We start from the raw sequence: 17120 nt of genomic DNA, 5'->3' as shown, positions 1-17120 counted from the left end.
ACCCTCTGCCTGCTTTCCTTCAGGGCCGCCTGATTTCTACCAGGCCCTAGGCACCTGCGGCTACTCAGGCTAGTCCTTCTCCCCTTGAAGACACGAGCAACTTTTTGGCAAGATTTCTTCTCTGTAGATAGGAAGTTCCTAAAATGACATGGTGTGGGCGCTCTGCCCTGTCCTTCCTGGCCTGTGGTGGCCTCGCTGGTAAGAAGGCCAGCCTTACCCTCTGCGGGGTTTCTGGCTAATCTGCTACAGGCCATGGCTTTGAAAAATGTGGTTAATATTCTACAGAAAACCAGCCCAGTTTCTGTAAAGAGCCAAGTGCTGTTGAGTCCACTCTGTGCAAGTGGCTGCTGAAAGGGCTCGCGGGGGTGGGATGTCGGGGCCCCCGTCGCCCCCCCACTCAGTTCCTCTCCCACCTCTTCTGCTGACCTACGCAGTCTCCAGAAGGCGCGAGTGCAAGCCGTGAACCGCTGCTCCAGAGGCATCTTGCGGGAGGAGTATTGGTGGCAGGTTGTCCCCTGGTGCCAACAGGGGCCTTCTACCCACGAACGGATACTTCTCCTCCAGCACCCTCGTTTTACAGGTGAAGAAACTGAGCTTGTCAGGGCTGGAACCCAGGGGCCTGCTGACTTCTGCTTTCCCCAGACACCCTCTGGTGGCGCACTCTGACAGTTAGCAGCGTGCACGTTTCCTGTCCAGAGGAAGGATTGTTTTCTAAAGAGCTCCCCGAGTCCCAAGCCGGAGACCCCCCCCCCCAAAGGACTTGAAACCCTCTTGCTCCTGATGGCAAACCCCACTCGGCATCCCCTGCAGATGCTCACTTCTCCACCAGATGTGGCACTCCAGGCAGGGTTGGGGACCCCATTGACTCAGACCCACCTCCCGGTTTCTGGACATCAGAATGAGTTTGGGTTTGTTGTTTTCTAGACCTTAATCAAGGCAGCACGTCCCCCTAGATCCCTCCCAGACCCTCCCCTGGGGCGGGGACCCTGCTGTCACCCTGGCTGACTTGCAGGCTCTGCCTGCTTTTCAAGGCTCCGGCCTTTCCTTGGGACCAGCTCTGGCAGAGAGCAACCTCCGGTGGTGGGATCAGCCCTGCTCCTCCCACGGGGCTGCGTGTCTCAAAGCCCCACATCTTCCCCTGCGAGCCGCATGTGTTCCTTTCTTGCATACTCTTGATTTTCACCCCTTTGGACTGAAAATTCTACTCCTCATTATCCCACGTTCTACCCCAAAGCTCCTAGCAGAGCGAACACCCTAACCTAGACAGGGAAAAGGACGGGGTTCAAATCCTGAACAAATGTTACGGGGACTCCAGGCAGCGGCCCCCGGAAGGCCCGAACCTTCCAGGAGGCAGTGTTCTCTGAGGTCCCACACAGCCCCACCTACTGGGGGAAAGGGGCAGGACACTTTGACCCCTGTTAAACATGAAACCTCCAGTGGGTCTCAGCTGGGGCTACCTGGGAACTTTATAAAATATTCACGCCTGGGCCCCACTCCCAGAGGTCTGGTCAGCCTGGGCGTGTCCGGCCTTTGCAGAGCTCCCAGGTGGCCGTGCAGCCGGGCCAGCAACACTGCCTTAGAGGGACATGGAGGAGGTGGGGTGGAGCTCAGACCGTCCACACCAGGGCTCATTACAAGGTCGGGCTTTCAGCCCCGAACCTGAATGCGGTATTTTATGTGGATGGCCATGTCTCTGGGCAAAACGTCCAAAGCTTTTTATCAGATTCTCAGTGGGTTCCATGTCCCCTAACAGATGAATTGTCCCCAGTCCACTTCAAACGCGTCCCTTTAGAGGTCCCAGATCCTGCGCTCAGCCTGGACACTGGGTTGGGAGCGGGCTGACAGACCTGATGGATAATGATGATGGGCATGCTCCCCTAAAGAGACTACACTCATGAAAAGCCAAGTTTCTCAGCTTTTGGCTGGAGTTAGATCAACTCAGTGTGGTCACACTGACTGTTTCATGTTGCTCAGAATCTCTTCCTGGCTCTATCATGTGCCTTTGATTAATAAAAATTGAGACATGAATTATTAATTAATGCTCTGTTTTTGGTAGGCAGAAGCCCTCCAAACATAAGATCCGTGGGAAAAAGTCATCAAACGGGTGTGTAGTGGTTAGAGGTGGGTAACCACTGGTCCTATTACAACCTCCTTATTTGAGAGATGAAGAAACAGGCCCAGAGAGGTAAGGGACTATCTTTGGGTCACACAGCTAGTTTAGCAAAGTTGAGACGCTCACTCAAGCCTTCCAGGTATGCTGTAAGGACAGAAAGAACACGTGCAGGATATTTTGCTGGAAACCCTCACTTCACACAATTCCATTGGCCCAGACTCAGGAAATTCTGCACTGTTCATGGAGCTTGTGTGGGCCAGAGATAGCCTACGCACACACAGAGTTTAAAACCCTATTGTAGTCCAGGATTTCATAGCATCTGAGATGCTGTCAATTGTAAGATACGCCATTGTTTTCTGTACCACTAAGAAAAAGTGCTGCCAAGTGTAATTGCAAGATGCCATTAATCATAGGATGCATCTCAGTTTTAGAGATGTTATAATGTGAGAGAAAAGGTGCACCACGGGATTGAGGAAATGTGGCACGTTAGCCTCTCCCGTTCCTTTAGGAGCGGCACAGCTGTGCGACATTCCTCCACTGGCTCTCTTACCTGCTGGGTGTACTAAGTGGGATAAATGGCACTTCAAAGAAAACAGACACATTTAAAAGGCAGCAGTGAGTAGCGGAGCGGGTCCAGCCCGATCTGTGGGTCCAAGGACAAAGTCCTGGGTTGGCCCCAGAAGACCTGGTTTGAACCTCAGTTCTGAAATTTCAGTGGTGTCGTCTTGTTCTTATTCCCTCCAAGCCCCATTTCCTCATCTACAAAACAGAGCCAACACATACCCTGCCGCCCTGCCCCATCTCACAGAACTGTTGCAGCTCAGAGGAGAAATTGGTAAAAGACGTGCAAGTTAGTGATGTCAGTGACTAGCGCATATTAATGGCTAAAAGCCACCTCCATTTGCTCCCTGTGACTGCTCAGAGCAGAGCACTGGGAGACGACAGCGTGGCTTATGCAAAGAGCCATTCTGGGGCAGATGGAGACACCTCATAGGGGCAAGTGTGCATGGACAGCACCCAGGGGGGCTTCTCTAACTTTAGCCACACCAGGACCCCTTAAGGGAGCCTCTCCCACCTGTCTGAGGAAGAGAGCTCGTCCTTAAGTGGAGCAGGGAGACTAGGGCGGGACAGAAATCTGCGTGCCCAGGAGCAGGGGGCAGAGATGGTTAGAGGTCCCAGGGGCCCTGCCCCTCCAGACGGTGGCCAGACACCCCTAATACTCCTCATCTGGCACCTTGAGGACACACACATGTGCACGTGTGCACACCCACACACACACACAACCCTGCTTCTGCTGAGCATAAGAGTCACAGAAAGAGTTATTCAGCCTCATTGCAGAAAGAGCCAGGCAAGTGAGCCCCCCAGCTATTTTTCCCAGGTCCCGTTTCTCAGGAGGCGTCCCCTTGGCCTGCCAATCCACGGGGTCTTGTCCCTGCCCGCTTCTCAGTCCCAAAAGGGAATCTGACAGTCAGCAGAGAACTCTCCTCTCCCCCTCCATCCTCCTGTGGTCTCAGAGCCACTCCAGCCTGGGGAGCAAGCGTCCTTTCAGCCTTGGAGGCAGGGACCAAGCTGGCGGACCCTGGGCTCTGGGCTCTCGTGCTGGCCCTGCCCCGGCCCCTAACTGCCGCTGACTAGACGCAGGCCTTGGGCCCTTCCTCTGTGGCCTCGGTTTCTGGTTTCTTCATCTGTAGAACAGAGAGGAGAAGCGTAGTCAGCCGGTGGTGCTTCCCCGGTGGGCACATATGGGGATGAAACGGGGCGGCTTGAGAAAGTGCGAGGGGTGGGGATCCAGAGGCGAAGGGACTCAGACAGGCTGGCTGTCCCACAGCTGCTGTTGTCACCCTGCCTCACAGTGGGGATGCAACAGGCATCGTGGCAAGAAGCACAGAATCGGGAGTCAGGCCTGGATGCAGAGTCTGTCGCTGCAGCTCGCGTGGGCGCGTGGCCGTGGACAAGTCTGACCTCTCATAATCTCCATTTCCTCATGTAGAAGCTGGGGCGAGGGAACCATCCCCGCGGGCCCTCTGCAGGCTGAACGCGAGGCCCCAGGGAAGGGCCCCACGGCCTCCTCTGACCAGGTGTATCTCCCGCAGGTCGGCGGGGCTGCCGTCCTGGCGCTGGGCGTCTGGACCCTGGTGGAGAAGAGTGGCTACCTCAGTGTCCTGGCCTCCAGCACCTTTGCCGCTTCCACCTACATCCTCATCTTCGCGGGCGCTCTCGTCATGGTGACCGGCTTCCTGGGCTTCAGTGCCATCATCCGGGAGGACAGGAGCTGCCTCTCCACTGTGAGTGCCCGCCTGCCCAGCTCCGCCCGGTGCTGTGGCTGGAGGGAGGGAAACCTGCCTGGGGGCCTCAGAGAGCCAAGCCAGAGCCCCTCCCCACCACCCTGTCCCCCCAATCAGGCTCCTGTACTGAGAACCGCCACCAAGTGATAGTGGCCCCGGCCCTGGCGTCTGAGGCCCGGGAAAGCTGGAGGGGCGGCTGCCCTGGGCCTGCCGTTTGCCAGCGTCTCCAGGTTCATAGGACCTAAGCCAGGGTGCGGCCTCAGTCGTGGTGGCAGCAGCTGCTCCTCCTTCCCTCCTCCTTCCATACCCCCTAACCTTCCACTTCCCCCTCTTCCTCCTCCTCCCAGATTTCATCGTGGTGATTTTCAAAGATACGCAAAAGTGAAAAGAATGTTCTACCGTAGCTCCATGTCCCATCACCCAGACTCGACAACTGTCATGTCGGAGCCAGTCCTGTTCCGTCTGTACCTCCCCCACTTCCCCCCCGACGTCCCAGACGTCACGTCATCTGTGCATGTCTCAGGGTGTACCTGGAAACTTCAGGATCCCTTTTTAGAAAACATCATGGCACTACCTTTATTCACCTAGAATCAATGAACAGTCATGCCTTAACGTCATGAAATAACCAGGGAGTTTCACAGTTCCCCAGTTGACCCATAAACTGGTTTTTTTTAAAGTTTGTTTGGATCGGAATCCAAATTAGGTCCAAATATTAAAATTGGTTCATTTGTCTCCCTAGTCTCTAAGCTACCTTATCAGTCTCTCCTTTTTCTTATTCTGTTGGAGGACCCGGCCGTCTGTCCTGCAGTTTCTCTGGGTTTCTGATTACAGCCTTGCGATGTTGTTTCACATGTTCTCCTGGTACTTGGATCTAGAAGCTCGATCAGACTCAGGTTTGATTGTGATGCAAGAGTATTTCATGGGTGGTGGTGTGGGCAGCACAGGCTCCCTGACAGCCTCCCCACTGAGAAGCTGGCAGGACTCTCCCTAGCGACTCAGAGCGTCGAGAAAGGAGGCCCAGGCGGGACTGCGGGGGGCCAGAGCTGGGGTCCTGCTCAGGCCTCTCCAGACCAAACCCCCTAACCCCCGGGCACCTGTTGCCAGGGCAGGTGCCCCCCTAGTCTCCTCCTGAGAGCCCAGCCCAGTGTGGGCAGGGGAGGCTCCAAACACTTGACTTAGCAAGGAAAACCAGGGCTGGAACTGGTCTGAGTCTCATCAGGAAATCAGATTGAGCTGAAAGGAACCGGGCAGCGGGAAGAAGCCTTGAAGGGCTGTGCTCTCCCTGCCCTGCTTCCCATCCCCCCGCTGACGGGAAAGCCTTGGCCCTTGCACATCCGACCAAGGGAGCAGGGGGCAGTGGAGGGGCCCCTGCAGCCTCTCTCACCAGTAGTGACCTAGTTTTTAGCTCTGGATTCAAAGTACCTGTGTACAAGCTCACCAGGATCACTCTCCCCTGCCTGGAAGAATTCCCAGATTCTTCTCTGAGGAATAGCCCAGAGCCAGGGTGCAAGCCGTGAGGATGGTGGCGCATCTGCAGGTGAAGTCCCACGGGGACCAGCCACCTGAGCGTCGGCTTTAATGTGAGCTGTCTTGCCAGGAGTGGGACAGGTGTGCCCTGAGCCAGCCCCCTCCCTGCCAGCTGTCCCTCACGGGGCCTAGCATGAGTCCCTGCAAGCCTGTCAGACATCCTCGGTCTGATCGATGTTAGCTAGGTGAAGACATGGGGGTAACTGAGTGCCCATGCCTGTGCTGCGGCTGGGGGAGAGGCTCCAGCCCTTATGGGGCCTGAGGATTACAGGAACCAGTGCTGCTGGGCCCTGAGAGAGAGCCCGTCCCCTGCGTTATCAGTGGCCCCACGGTTGTCCTGCTCAGCCCCGGACCCTTGGGAAGTGGGGCCTCCGGCTTAGCCTCGGGTTTCAGGCCGAGCCCTCTGGCCCACAGAGGCAGGCTTCTGAGCCACGTGCGCACCTGCCCCTTCCTTCCACCAGGTGATCTTGTTACAGGAGGACAAGACTCGCCACTACAGCCCAAGAAGGAAGGCGAGGCCCTCATCCGGCAACCTTCTTTCTGGCTCAGGACCATCTCAGTTGGTTCTAAAGGAGCCCCTAAGACCAGTGGTCCCTGCAGCACTGGTAAACAGCCCCTGCTTCCCACCCAGGATGCAGTGATAACGCAAATGGGCACTGCTCATTGAGCCACCTCTCTCTCTCCTTGCGGTAGCAACCCTGCCAAGTCACAGTAGTCATGAACTCTGGCTGCCCAGTGCTGTTCCAGACACTGTGTGTTAGCTCCTTTAACCCTCGCCCTGGCCCTGGAGGTGCTGACTCTTATCCTGTGCATTTCACAAGTGAGGAAGCAGGGGGACAGAGAGGTTAAGCAGTTTGCCCAAGGTCACATTGCTAGTGAGTGGCCCGCAGTCTGGCTCCCAGGCTCATGCTCCAACCCACACACTATATTGCCTCCAAAGGCACTATTCAGCCCACCACACAGGTGAGCAGGCTGGCCTGGAGATGTGGAGCCAGCGAGTACTGGCGCCGGATTGTGAATTCCAGTGTGTTGGAATCGCCTCCAGCAATCCGTGTGCCCTGGGGAGGCCAAGCGTGATGAAAGCAGAGGGACACGCTCTTCTCCTTGTCTGTGGACAGTGCAGACCAGCTGCTCCCAGGGATCTGGGTGGGTACAAACAGGGCTCTTTGCAGGGCCTAGCCAGAAGCCTAGGGCGGGAGACCAGGGCGATTGGGGTTGGACCCTGGAAGCTGCTTGCTTTCATAGTGTGGAAAGAGCAGGGCGCATGGTCAGAGATGTCCAGTTTGGACTGGAACTTGAGAGTCATCAACTCCAACACTCCATCCAAAGGTTCCAAGCTGAAGGACACTGGGTGGGTGAGAGTGTGGGTCACCCAGGCATTGATGGGGATACTCAGTGTTATCGGCTTTTTTGGAGAACAGACTAATTATAAGAGCTCTTCCTCTTGGCAGTCTCAAAGACCAGAAGGAAAGCCTGAGGTTCAGTAAGTGACAATGCTCTGCTCTCCAGCCACTGACCACAGCCTCCCCTTCTGCACTCCCTCCCTCCACGATCCATTTGGAAGACCTGTCCCACGATGCAGGCGGAGCCATTAAGAACACGGATGTCTCCAGCCTCTGCAGTCATAGCCTGATCATCATTTGGTCGGAGGCCTGCCCAGGGGACCAAGTCCTGTGCCCGGGGCTGTGCAGGGAAGATGTGGAGACTTATGGAAGGCCAGGGCCTCGAGCCTACAGGCCTGGTGCACACCTCCAGCCCCACCATTCTGGGCTTCAGAGGGTCAACAGTGAGGGCACCTGCTCATCCTCTGAGGCCTTGAGGCAGAGCTGGGGACATAGGGGCTGCTGGACAGGCTGGTGCGAGATGCCTTCCTTCTCAGCTCGACTTTACCCCCCACCTGCGTTCCCTTCCACACAGAACTGATGGTCTCTCTGGTGCAACATCACTAACCAGATGCATTAGAAGGCAGCAGCTGGAACTGAGGTCAGGAAAACGTGCTTGCGCACACGCGCACGCACACAGACACACACACACAGCCCCCAGTCCAGGAGTGAAGACAGGCGTCTCCCCCCAGGAGGCTAACAAGCAGCAAACCTCAAAGCCTGGAATCTTCTTCCTCTGCTGCCCCCTGGCCCCTCTGAAAGAACCAAAAGCTGACCCGCCCGGGACAGCGCACAAGGTGAAGCAGGGGATCCTGAGCAATTCGCGTCCTGGCCCGTCAGCCCGGAACTGCGGAGCACTCGATCGCTTAAACCGAGCCGGTGGTGGTGGGCCTTCCCTGGACTCACACACGCAGGAGTTGTAGACCCAGGCTCCCCTTTAGAGGCAGGGGTGTGGTTAAGGCAGTTGGAGAGCGTTCCGTGGTTCCTGGAGGTTCCTTCCTGCCCTCATTTCATCTTTGCCCCTCCACGTCTAACTTCTTTTTAAATCTTTAATCAGCTAAAGGCTGAAGGAAACTCCAAAGGAGAAATGCAGCGAGTCCAGCTCTAGAGAAAGTGCTCCCCAGAGAGGGCAGGGAGACATGGAAGAGCCTGCCTCGGAATGGCATGGTCCAGCTTGGGGCAGGCGGAGGGAGAGGCCCGACAGCAGAAGGTCCCCGAGAGCTCCCCGGAGAGGGCAGGCGGCTCACACAGGCTCGGCATCTGTGCCGGCCCGAGCCTTGCCTCCCAGCACACCTCAGCCCCTCAAAGTCACTTTCCCGGGGAGGAGGTGTTCATCGGGGACAGGAATAGCGTGTTGTTGCTGGTGCTGAAATGGTGATAAGCACAGCATCGGAAGTCTGCAAAGGGGAAAGGGAATGGGGCTTAAATTATTCACACCAGATCTTCTTTTTTAGCAAAGACTGCGTGAGAGAGCCAGATAATTCAGGCCGTCTAAGCCTAAGGCCGATGACCAGGACAGATGCCACCCTGATCAAAAGAAAGGGATATTTTTAGAGTTTTGAATATGGGCTCTGAAAACTTTTATATCTTAAGCCAAATGAAGATTATGATGGATGGTTCAGGCTAAATTGGGCCTTTGTCAGGGGTTCTTTTATATTTAGGGGATGGATTTAAAAACTGAGAAGTTCTAGAACCAATTTCTGAAAATGAGGGGACCCCAACTTGCGACACTTCCATCAAATACATCCAGACGTGGTTAACCAGGGCAGTAAGGTCTAGAATCAAGGACTGAGGTTGAAAAGCAGGTTGTAAGGTGGCTTGCCCAACTAGCTCTGGGACCTCAGGGAAGTCACTCGGCCACTCCTGGCCACCTTGGTATCCCCATCTTTTTATGGGGTGAAGTGTGAGGAGAATGAGGAAGCATTTTAGGTCTTAGGAAACGAGTCAACACATTATGTAAAGATCATAAAGTGTGGCTATAATTATCATTTACATCACCATCAACATGACCAAGCTCCTTTGAGAAGGAACCTAAATAAATGGAGTTATTCTTAGGGCTCTTGCTCCCAAGCTGGGCCACTTCCTCTGTAGAAGCTGCTGGTGCAGGAGGGCTGGAGGCAGCTGGGTGCCACTGCCCAGAGTTTGACTGTGTCCTCCCGTCGCTCATTTCTCACCCGCACATTACTTTGTCAGTATTCCCCCAGTTGCCCAGCAGGGTGGTCAGAGCCTCATCTGTTGCTGGCACTTTGACCTCTGAGCCAGCTGCCCACATGGTTCAAAGGAATGGGTCCTGCAGTCGGGGCTTTGAGGGCCTACCTCCTCCCCATCACAGCGAGAGAGCCCTTCCTCAGCTGGTAGGTTCGGTGCAGTGGATGTAGGGAATGGGCAAAATGGCTCTTGCCAGGGTCTTCGGGAAGCAGGAGACAAATATCCCCAAGAGCTGGCCTTGAGATGGCTGCACGAGAGACCCATGCAGTCATCCTGTGCTCTGCCTCTCCCAGCTGGGGCCTGCTGATGTCATTCGGAAATGACGGGCTGAAATCGCCTCTGTTCCCACGCCCAGACAACCACACAGCTGCCTGATGGAATGTGGTCCCTCTTCTTCCAAGACCCTGGCACCCTTCTCTTTGGCCTTACTTCGTTCAGGGGCTGTGAAGAAGGGACTGCCAGGCGCTTAGAGATGAACTCTCCACCCCCTCCTTAGCCATAGAGAGAAAGACACCTGCCTGAGGCCACACAGCCAGGAGCTGGCCAAGCCTGGTCAACACCCAAGGTTTGGTCTGGGGCTTTTCCCTCTGTCCCAGGCAGGCTTTGTTCCCTCCTGCTGGATGCCTCCAGCACAGGGGATGGGCGCTGGCCCCTCTTGCTCCTGGGACTCAGGCCCCATGGTTTGCATTCTAGGTGAGAAATGAAGCACTGAGGTGAGAATTGGGGTCAGTTACCCTGCTGCTGCCTGGTCCACTTGGAAGTGAAGGGTGCTGGCAGTGCAGCAGAAATCAGCTCTGTTAGTGCCTCAGAGAAAGTGTTTTGGCCTCGTTGGAGAAAAGTTCCACTCCGTTGAGTGCGGGTGGCTGATCGCCCACTGGGGGAGCTCTCTGTCTCCCGCCCCCAGCTGGGGCCCGGAGCAGGGCTGACGAGGAGGGTCAGACTGTGTGTGTGTGTTGAGGAGGGCAGGGGAGGGTTGGTAGACAGCATCTGTTTGCATCCCAAATCCAGGAGTTTGGGGGATTATACACTGCCTCTCCGTCGTTTGGCTCCCTGCTTCCTTTGCTGGGCAGATGCCGGCCTTAACCGAGTCCCTGGAGGAGACAAGTTGTGCTGCAGTCCTGCTCCCTAACGAGGCACAGTGAGGGCCCTGGGAGCTGAGCCCCGGAGGGAGGGCAGCTCCGCACGGAGGCGCCGCACCGCGGCATCCTTCCACACGTGGTCCGGAAGCCCGTGTGCACAGGCAGGTGTCTTCCTTCCCAGCGACATCGCACGCCCGGTGATGTTCAAATGGATCTCCCTCCACAAGCACACACCCACCAGGGATGGCCTGGCAGTGGGCTGGCCCTCGAGGAGAGCCACAGCCTGTGAGAAGACAGCCAACAGGGGCCTGGTAACAGGCAGCAGTCAGTTACTTCCCCACGTCCAAATCATTCAGGCAACAGCGTCCCCCCAGTTCCCTGGGGCAGCCATGTCCCTGGGGGAGTCTGCTCCTCATCCCTCCAGCCAGCTGGCCAGGCCCTGCTGTCCACTGTGGGTCCTGCTCTCTCGGCCCATTCAGACAGAACTCGGCAATCCCGGCTTGAAATCCAGTGGACGCCTGTCTTTGGCTTGTAGCTCTGGAACTATGTTCTCTTCCCGTGAGCCCCCACCATGTGACCTTGGGACCCCCATCATTTTGGCTTGCCCTTTGGGCTGCCTCAGCTGCACTCTCTTGATGTGTCGCTTGGCCTCCTGCCACCCAGTGTGCTCCCTCCCCTGCCCTCTTCCAGCTTCCCCTCAGCCAGCAACCAGCTTTCCTCAGCCCAGCCCTGGTCCTCTTCTCTGCTCCCAGCCCCTTGGGCCAGAACTGATGTTAGCACCAGACATCAGCCAGAGCGCCTCCGCGTCCTCCTGTAGAGCCCCCCAGGTGGAGTGGCTGAGTCCCAGCATCTGGCGCGGCTGTGGCTGGAACCCCCAGCTGGGAGCCTGGGCTGGGGCCAGGAGGGGTGGAGGTCACCTTCATCCTCCCAACAGTGACATCTTACAGGAATGGCTTGAGGCTCCCGAATCCACATCCTCTCTCCTGCATCTGCCCTCTGAGCCCTGGCTGCCTCCAGCTGGTGGTTGATTGCCAGAAAATAATGCACCCTGAGGTCATGGCCGCTGAAACAGCTGGCTGCATGTTTTCCTGCTTGGCCTGGGTTGTTCTGAGCTCTCTGACCCTCCCACGGCCGGCCTGCCTGCCCTGCCATCCTCTCACCTGCAGCCAGCTGGGAGCTGGGCTGGCCTCTTCTCCCTGTGACTCACCCCTGGCAGCATCCCGCTTCCCCTTCTCTTTTCCTGTTGCCACGCTGCTCTGAGAGAAGGCCGGGCCCTCTGCCCATCCCTACCTGCGCGGACACCGAGCCTCCATTTCCAGCCTGATTTCCATCTCTAGCTGTGCAGAATGGCAGAGGTCCAGAGGAGGAAAGCTTCAGCGAAGCTCCCTTCTTTGTGGCAGAATCAGTTCAATGGAGAAATTCTGAAAGTCCATTTGTTCTTAAAAAGTTCTTAAAACTTCCCTCCAGGAAGGCACCAGCTGGTGCCACGCTGCCCTGGCTCGTGTGCTCCGGTGAGTCTGCCCCAGAAGCTATATCTGGGGCCCAACTTGCCCCCGTGCGCTGGGAGTCCATCTGAAGACTCAGTTTCTAATTAATCCCCGCAGGGTCACAGTGAGAAATACTTCTGCAGACTGCCTGCAGAGCCTCTCATTAAAGAAAGTATTGGTTTGGTTCAGAGAGTGCTGTGCTGTTTCAGCTTCGTTTTGGATCTATAGTTTTAGAAAATAGCCAGCTTTGCTTCTAGTTCAAACTGTTCCATTAAAAAATTAAAGAAAAAAAATTTGGTAGATGGGTTGGAGGGAGACGAATGTTTGAGTCCTGTGCTTGCCACGCTGCTCACTCCTCTGTCCTGGCTCCCGTTTGGCGTGTTTGGAAGTGGCACGGTTCTTACCGAGGGCTCAGGCGGCAGAGGCTACAGGAGCCTTCTTTGAAATTCCCATCAGTGGTTTCTGTCAGACCAAGACTCAGGTGGTGGCTTCTGGAAAGACTGGGGGCAGCCTGAGGGCAGGGGCAGACCAGTCACGAAGGCCAGGGTGGGGCTGGGGGCCGGGGAGGAGTTGGGTTGGGGTGGGTTCCGTTCACACCAAGGTGCACAGGCACTGTGAGGACGGAACAAGACCCAGGTCAGAGCAGGAGGGCGAACGAGGATCCAAATGTGTAGAGACGGGGAGCGGGCCAAGCAGGAGACCCCAGAGTCAGGCAGAGGCTCAGAAGCAAGGGTGACAGCAGAGTGGTCCCAGCTCGGGACTCCTGGCCCCTGGGAGGGCTCTGTGGAGGCCTTGCCCGAGCTGAGAAGTGATGGCCAGCAGCTGGGCAACACGGCCCAGGCAGGGGCGCGTAGGGAGCAGAGGCCCAGGCCCGAGGCTCCTGTGGGCGGGGCACTGTGTGCACACACGCAGGGGGCGGTGCACAGCTTGTGCTGACAATTCCTAGACTCTGAGACAAGATGAGGCTGAGTGAGCACAGCCGAGGGAGCAGGCAGACAGGCGTTGGAGCCGAGGCTGTGACCCAGCACGGGTGTGGAGGGGCAGGGCGAGCGGGCTGAAGTGCTGCTGTACCACGCCTAGCCGGGCCCCTGACCCCTGCCCCAGGAGGGCAGCTTGCCCAGAGAGGCCTCCTGGAGCACGCCCGGCCTGCCTGCTGCCGCTGGGGGCCGGGGACTGAGTGGGGGCTGATGAGGGATCCCTGGGGGCCCAGAGAGGGGTTCCCTGGCTTTCCCTCTTGTCTCTTCGTCAGCACCCTCTCCTTCCTCCCTGACACCCATCTCCACCTAACCTGCTGAGTCCACCCTGAGTGAGTTCAGCAAGCCCACCCATCCGCCGTCGGCTGCTCAGGGACGATAGCACACGGTGGGGACCGCACGGGGCTCTGCAGCCCGAATCCATTGGGTCAGTTCCGGGCTCAACCATGTTCCTGCTGTGGGGCGTCTGACGAGCTGCTCGGCCTCTTTGCCCACGTGTAGTCGTGGATGCTGGGAGGCTGGCCCTCGAGCTCACACGGCAGAGATGAGTGATGCTGTGCTCAGCTCCTAGGGGGCTGGGGGTGGACATAGGATGCTGTCACGAGAGGCTGGCACCTGGAGAGCTGGTGACCATCGGCCCTTCTCATCCCCGAGTGCCGCACTGTGCGCCGGGGCCTCAGGCAGGCAGGCAGGCACTGACTCTGCCAAAGAAGGCAAATGTGGCATTTTTTCGATGGAAGGGCCACTTTCCACTGCTCCTACTCTAAAAGAACTGCATTTGCTCTGCTCTTGAGAAGCCAGGGCAGCATGCTGGAGTTAGGGGATGGCCTCCTAAGCCACAGGAATGGATTCCGAGGGCCCTCAATGGGACGGCGCGCTCTGTGGTAGAGCGTGTCTCCCGCCCCCATGGTTAGCTGGGAGAGGCAGACAGCATGGGGGCCAGTAAACACCCACTTAAGTTGAAATATGACTCCTCAAATTACACAGTTTCTGTGAGTTTTTTACTGACTTCTGTTTAATAATTCAAAACAAACACCAAATCCAATTTAAAAGAAGGCAAGATGTAGCTCCAGAAGCTTCTTCAGTCTTCCTAGAGTCAACCTATTGGAACCGGGAAGGCTCCTGGCGGCCTGACGGAGCTGGTGCTGGAGGTCAGCTGGCACGGGAATTCTGGGTGGGAACACAGAGGGCACAGGGGGAGGCTGGAGCCCCGGCCTGTGTGGAGGGAGCTGGAGGCAGGAGCGAAGGAAGGCTGCGCACACCTGCACAGCCAGTGAGCACCGGGGGAGTGCGAGACGGTGGGTGGACCGAGGGCATCGAAAGAGGCTTGGTAGGGTGAAGGCAGAGAGGCCGAGGTGAGGCATTTTCAGAGCTCATGGCCTCTCGTGGCAAAACCCCGCCAGCCTGGCCCCATTGCCTAGGCTCCAGAGGCAGGGCACCAGGACCCTCAGTGACAGAGGATCCCAGTGAGCATGACCTGCCTCCCAGGGACTGTCGCACAGTAGCGTGACTCAGGGCCACCCTCGCCCAGGTGAGTCACACACCTGCAGCCCTCCCGCTGCCGAAGCTGCTGCCTGGAGCCAGCACCTGTGCCCACTGAGCACCCAACCGATCTGCTCCCTGGCACCCCACCCTCGGTGCCCCAGAGCCCCGGCTTGGCCCTGCTTCCATCCCAGGGTGTCTTTACAGCTGGAGTTCCTCAGGCAAGGGGCGTCTCCACGTGCACCATGGCCTCTGGGGGCGCTCCTCCCCTCCTGACAACTCCGCTGGTTGGATAGATGCTGGATGCTTCGGAACACCTTTGAGGGGCTGGCATGTACTAGTTTCGCCTGCCGTTAAACCTGGGATGTGGTCCAGTCACTCTCCCTTCCCATCATTCCTCCTCCCCAGCCCAGCTTTAACTGCACTGTGGCAGTGACTTCCCGGGGGAGCAGCACGACACTGCCACGTCTTCAGGACTGCCATCCATCTGTGCGTGACTCGCAGCTGACAGCGGCAATATATCGAGAAGCCACTCCCTCCCCCACAGAAGAAAGATGGCAAAATGCCACCCTCCTGGCTGGCAGTGGCCTACATCTTCCCATTCAGTGACAGGCACTCGTCACCTCTTCCTCCCGTGCCACGGAGGGCACATGGGGCACCCAGGAAGCCTGGGAGGGACCGGTGGTCACTGCATGCCGGGTCCTGTGGCAGGAGGAGAGCTGGCCTCAGAGCACCGCAGCAGGACAGTGGAGTGGAGGGCGATGTGGAGCCTGCAGGAAGGGCAGCTATGTCAGAGAGGAGCTGCCGGCCAGGCACGGCCCCAGGGCCCTGCGGTGTGTGCATTAGGGAGGGACACCCTCCCGCATGGAGGTCAGTGTCAGTGCAGCGGTGCTCCATCTGATGGCTGGGCAGCTCCCAGGAGGGCAGCCACCTGGCCCGGGCAGCTGAGCCTGCCGCTAGCCGATGAGTCCGGCTCACCTCGTGCTGCCACCCGTGAGCTCTGGGAGCAGGAGGCAGGCAGATCAGATCGCTATGAGGCATGATTCTCCTCCCCTTGGGTCCTCTCAACCACAGGGGTAGGCGGGGCAGGCCATGTTCCATTATCCCCAGGCACTGGCTCAGTCCCACAGGCATGGCCGATGCTGGGTGTGTTGTCCATTGTGGATGGGGAAGGCTGAAATCCAGCTCACCCAACTCGCTAAGCCACATTTTTCTCACGGGAGCACATTTTTCTAATTCACACCAAGGTGCCAGTGGCTTTCCATCTCGAACCAGGAAGCGTCGGCGCCTGGCCTCAAACCCAAGTCAACCGACATTCTGCCAGCGTTCTTCAGGTCCGAGGGCCAGCCACAGACCTCTCCTCAGCCTCCGGCCTCGGCTTACATACCATTCAGTACCTTCCATAGACCCAGGCACATGGGGCCTTGCCTGGGGCCCCACGCGGCCCACCTTCATTCAAACCCCTCCCCATGGCATGATGGGTCCCTAGGGCCCAGCGATCTTCTGGAACCTGCAACTCCCTTCCCTGCTTTAGACCTCATCCCCGGGGCCCAGGAGCTGGGAACGCCCTGCCCTGTGCAGGCAGCCCAGGCCCCCATCCAGAGCCTGCACAGCTGTCCTGGGGCTGGTGTGTGCCCCACACTCCACCACATCCAACTCTTCATATCTGGGGGCGGCTGGTGGGCATGGGGGATGGACAGAGCTTGGCCCTGCAGGCCCGAGGCCTCTCCCAGTGCAGCACCGGGCAGGGGCAAGAAGGGAAGATGAGGAACAGCACCTTCTGTCCTCTTGCCTCAGGCCCCACAGGGATAGGGGCAGGCCTGGAAGCTTCCCTGCCCCGGGGGTGGGCGGCTCCGATGCTAGGAGACCATGGGCTCAGTAAATGTCTGGGGAGGCCGGAAGTGAGCTATTCACTTAACTTGAGAGGAAGCTTGGCTCCTGCGTGGAAAGCCCTTTCTCCATGATAAGAGCTGCCCTCTTCCCCTGTTTCTTAAGCCCTGCCCATCCCAGGCCCCTGCTGGGCTCTGGGAGGTGGTCAGGCATGGCCTACAGGCCCAGGGATCAGCATTGCCTCCGAACTGGCCAACAGCCCCCTGGCCTCCCCACCCCCACCCCCGTCAGCCCTGGTCAGCCCCTGCCAGCTGTCTCCCTCCTGCTCACGTTGCTGGCCCTGGAGTCTCTGATTTCACCCAGAGGCTGGGCCTTGCCTAGAATCCAGAGACCCAGTGACCACAGCTGCCGCCCTGGTGTGGCCAGGCAGGCAGTGCTGAGGGGTAAGAAGGCTCACCAGCCGGTGCTCTGAGCGGGGGTGCTGAGCTTCCCCAGCAGGGACCCGGTTTGGGCAACAGCATCCCCTCCTCCTTCCTCCTTCCCCCTCCCCCTTTTCCCTCTTCCCTGCCTGAAGCCTGGAGCCTCTAGCTCCCTGGCCCCTCCCAGCCATGTGGGTCTGACAGACAGGCCTGTCTGACCTGGGGAGGGATGCAGGCTGGTCCCCTCGCAGGTCCCTGCAGAGCCTCCTGACTGTGAACCCCGGGGAGTGGGGAGGGAGGCAGGCCACCCGTCCCTGCAGCAGGGCTGGGAAGT

The 17120-nt window shown here is 58.0% G+C and overlaps 1 protein-coding gene across 7 annotated transcripts in view; it reads left to right on the top strand.

The window, feature by feature from the left end:
• The window catches only part of TSPAN11 (tetraspanin 11), a 67067-nt gene that overhangs the window by 33214 nt on the left and 16733 nt on the right, over positions 1 to 17120 (top strand). For all 7 annotated transcript variants that reach the window (XR_011439943.1, XR_011439944.1, XM_001493856.6 and 4 more), the window contains exon 3: positions 4207 to 4398. Coding sequence is in view for 5 of the 7 variants with exons in the window: in XM_001493856.6 (XP_001493906.1) it covers positions 4207 to 4398 (192 nt within the window). In the remaining 2 variants the exon portion in view is untranslated. The remainder of the gene's footprint in view (positions 1 to 4206; positions 4399 to 17120) is intronic.

The sequence above is a fragment of the Equus caballus genome, chromosome 6 (assembly GCF_041296265.1).
Source record: "Equus caballus isolate H_3958 breed thoroughbred chromosome 6, TB-T2T, whole genome shotgun sequence".
Classification (NCBI taxonomy): Eukaryota; Metazoa; Chordata; class Mammalia; order Perissodactyla; family Equidae; genus Equus; species Equus caballus.
Note: the sequence above shows the minus strand (reverse complement) of the source record. Positions and strands in the feature narration are given on the sequence as shown.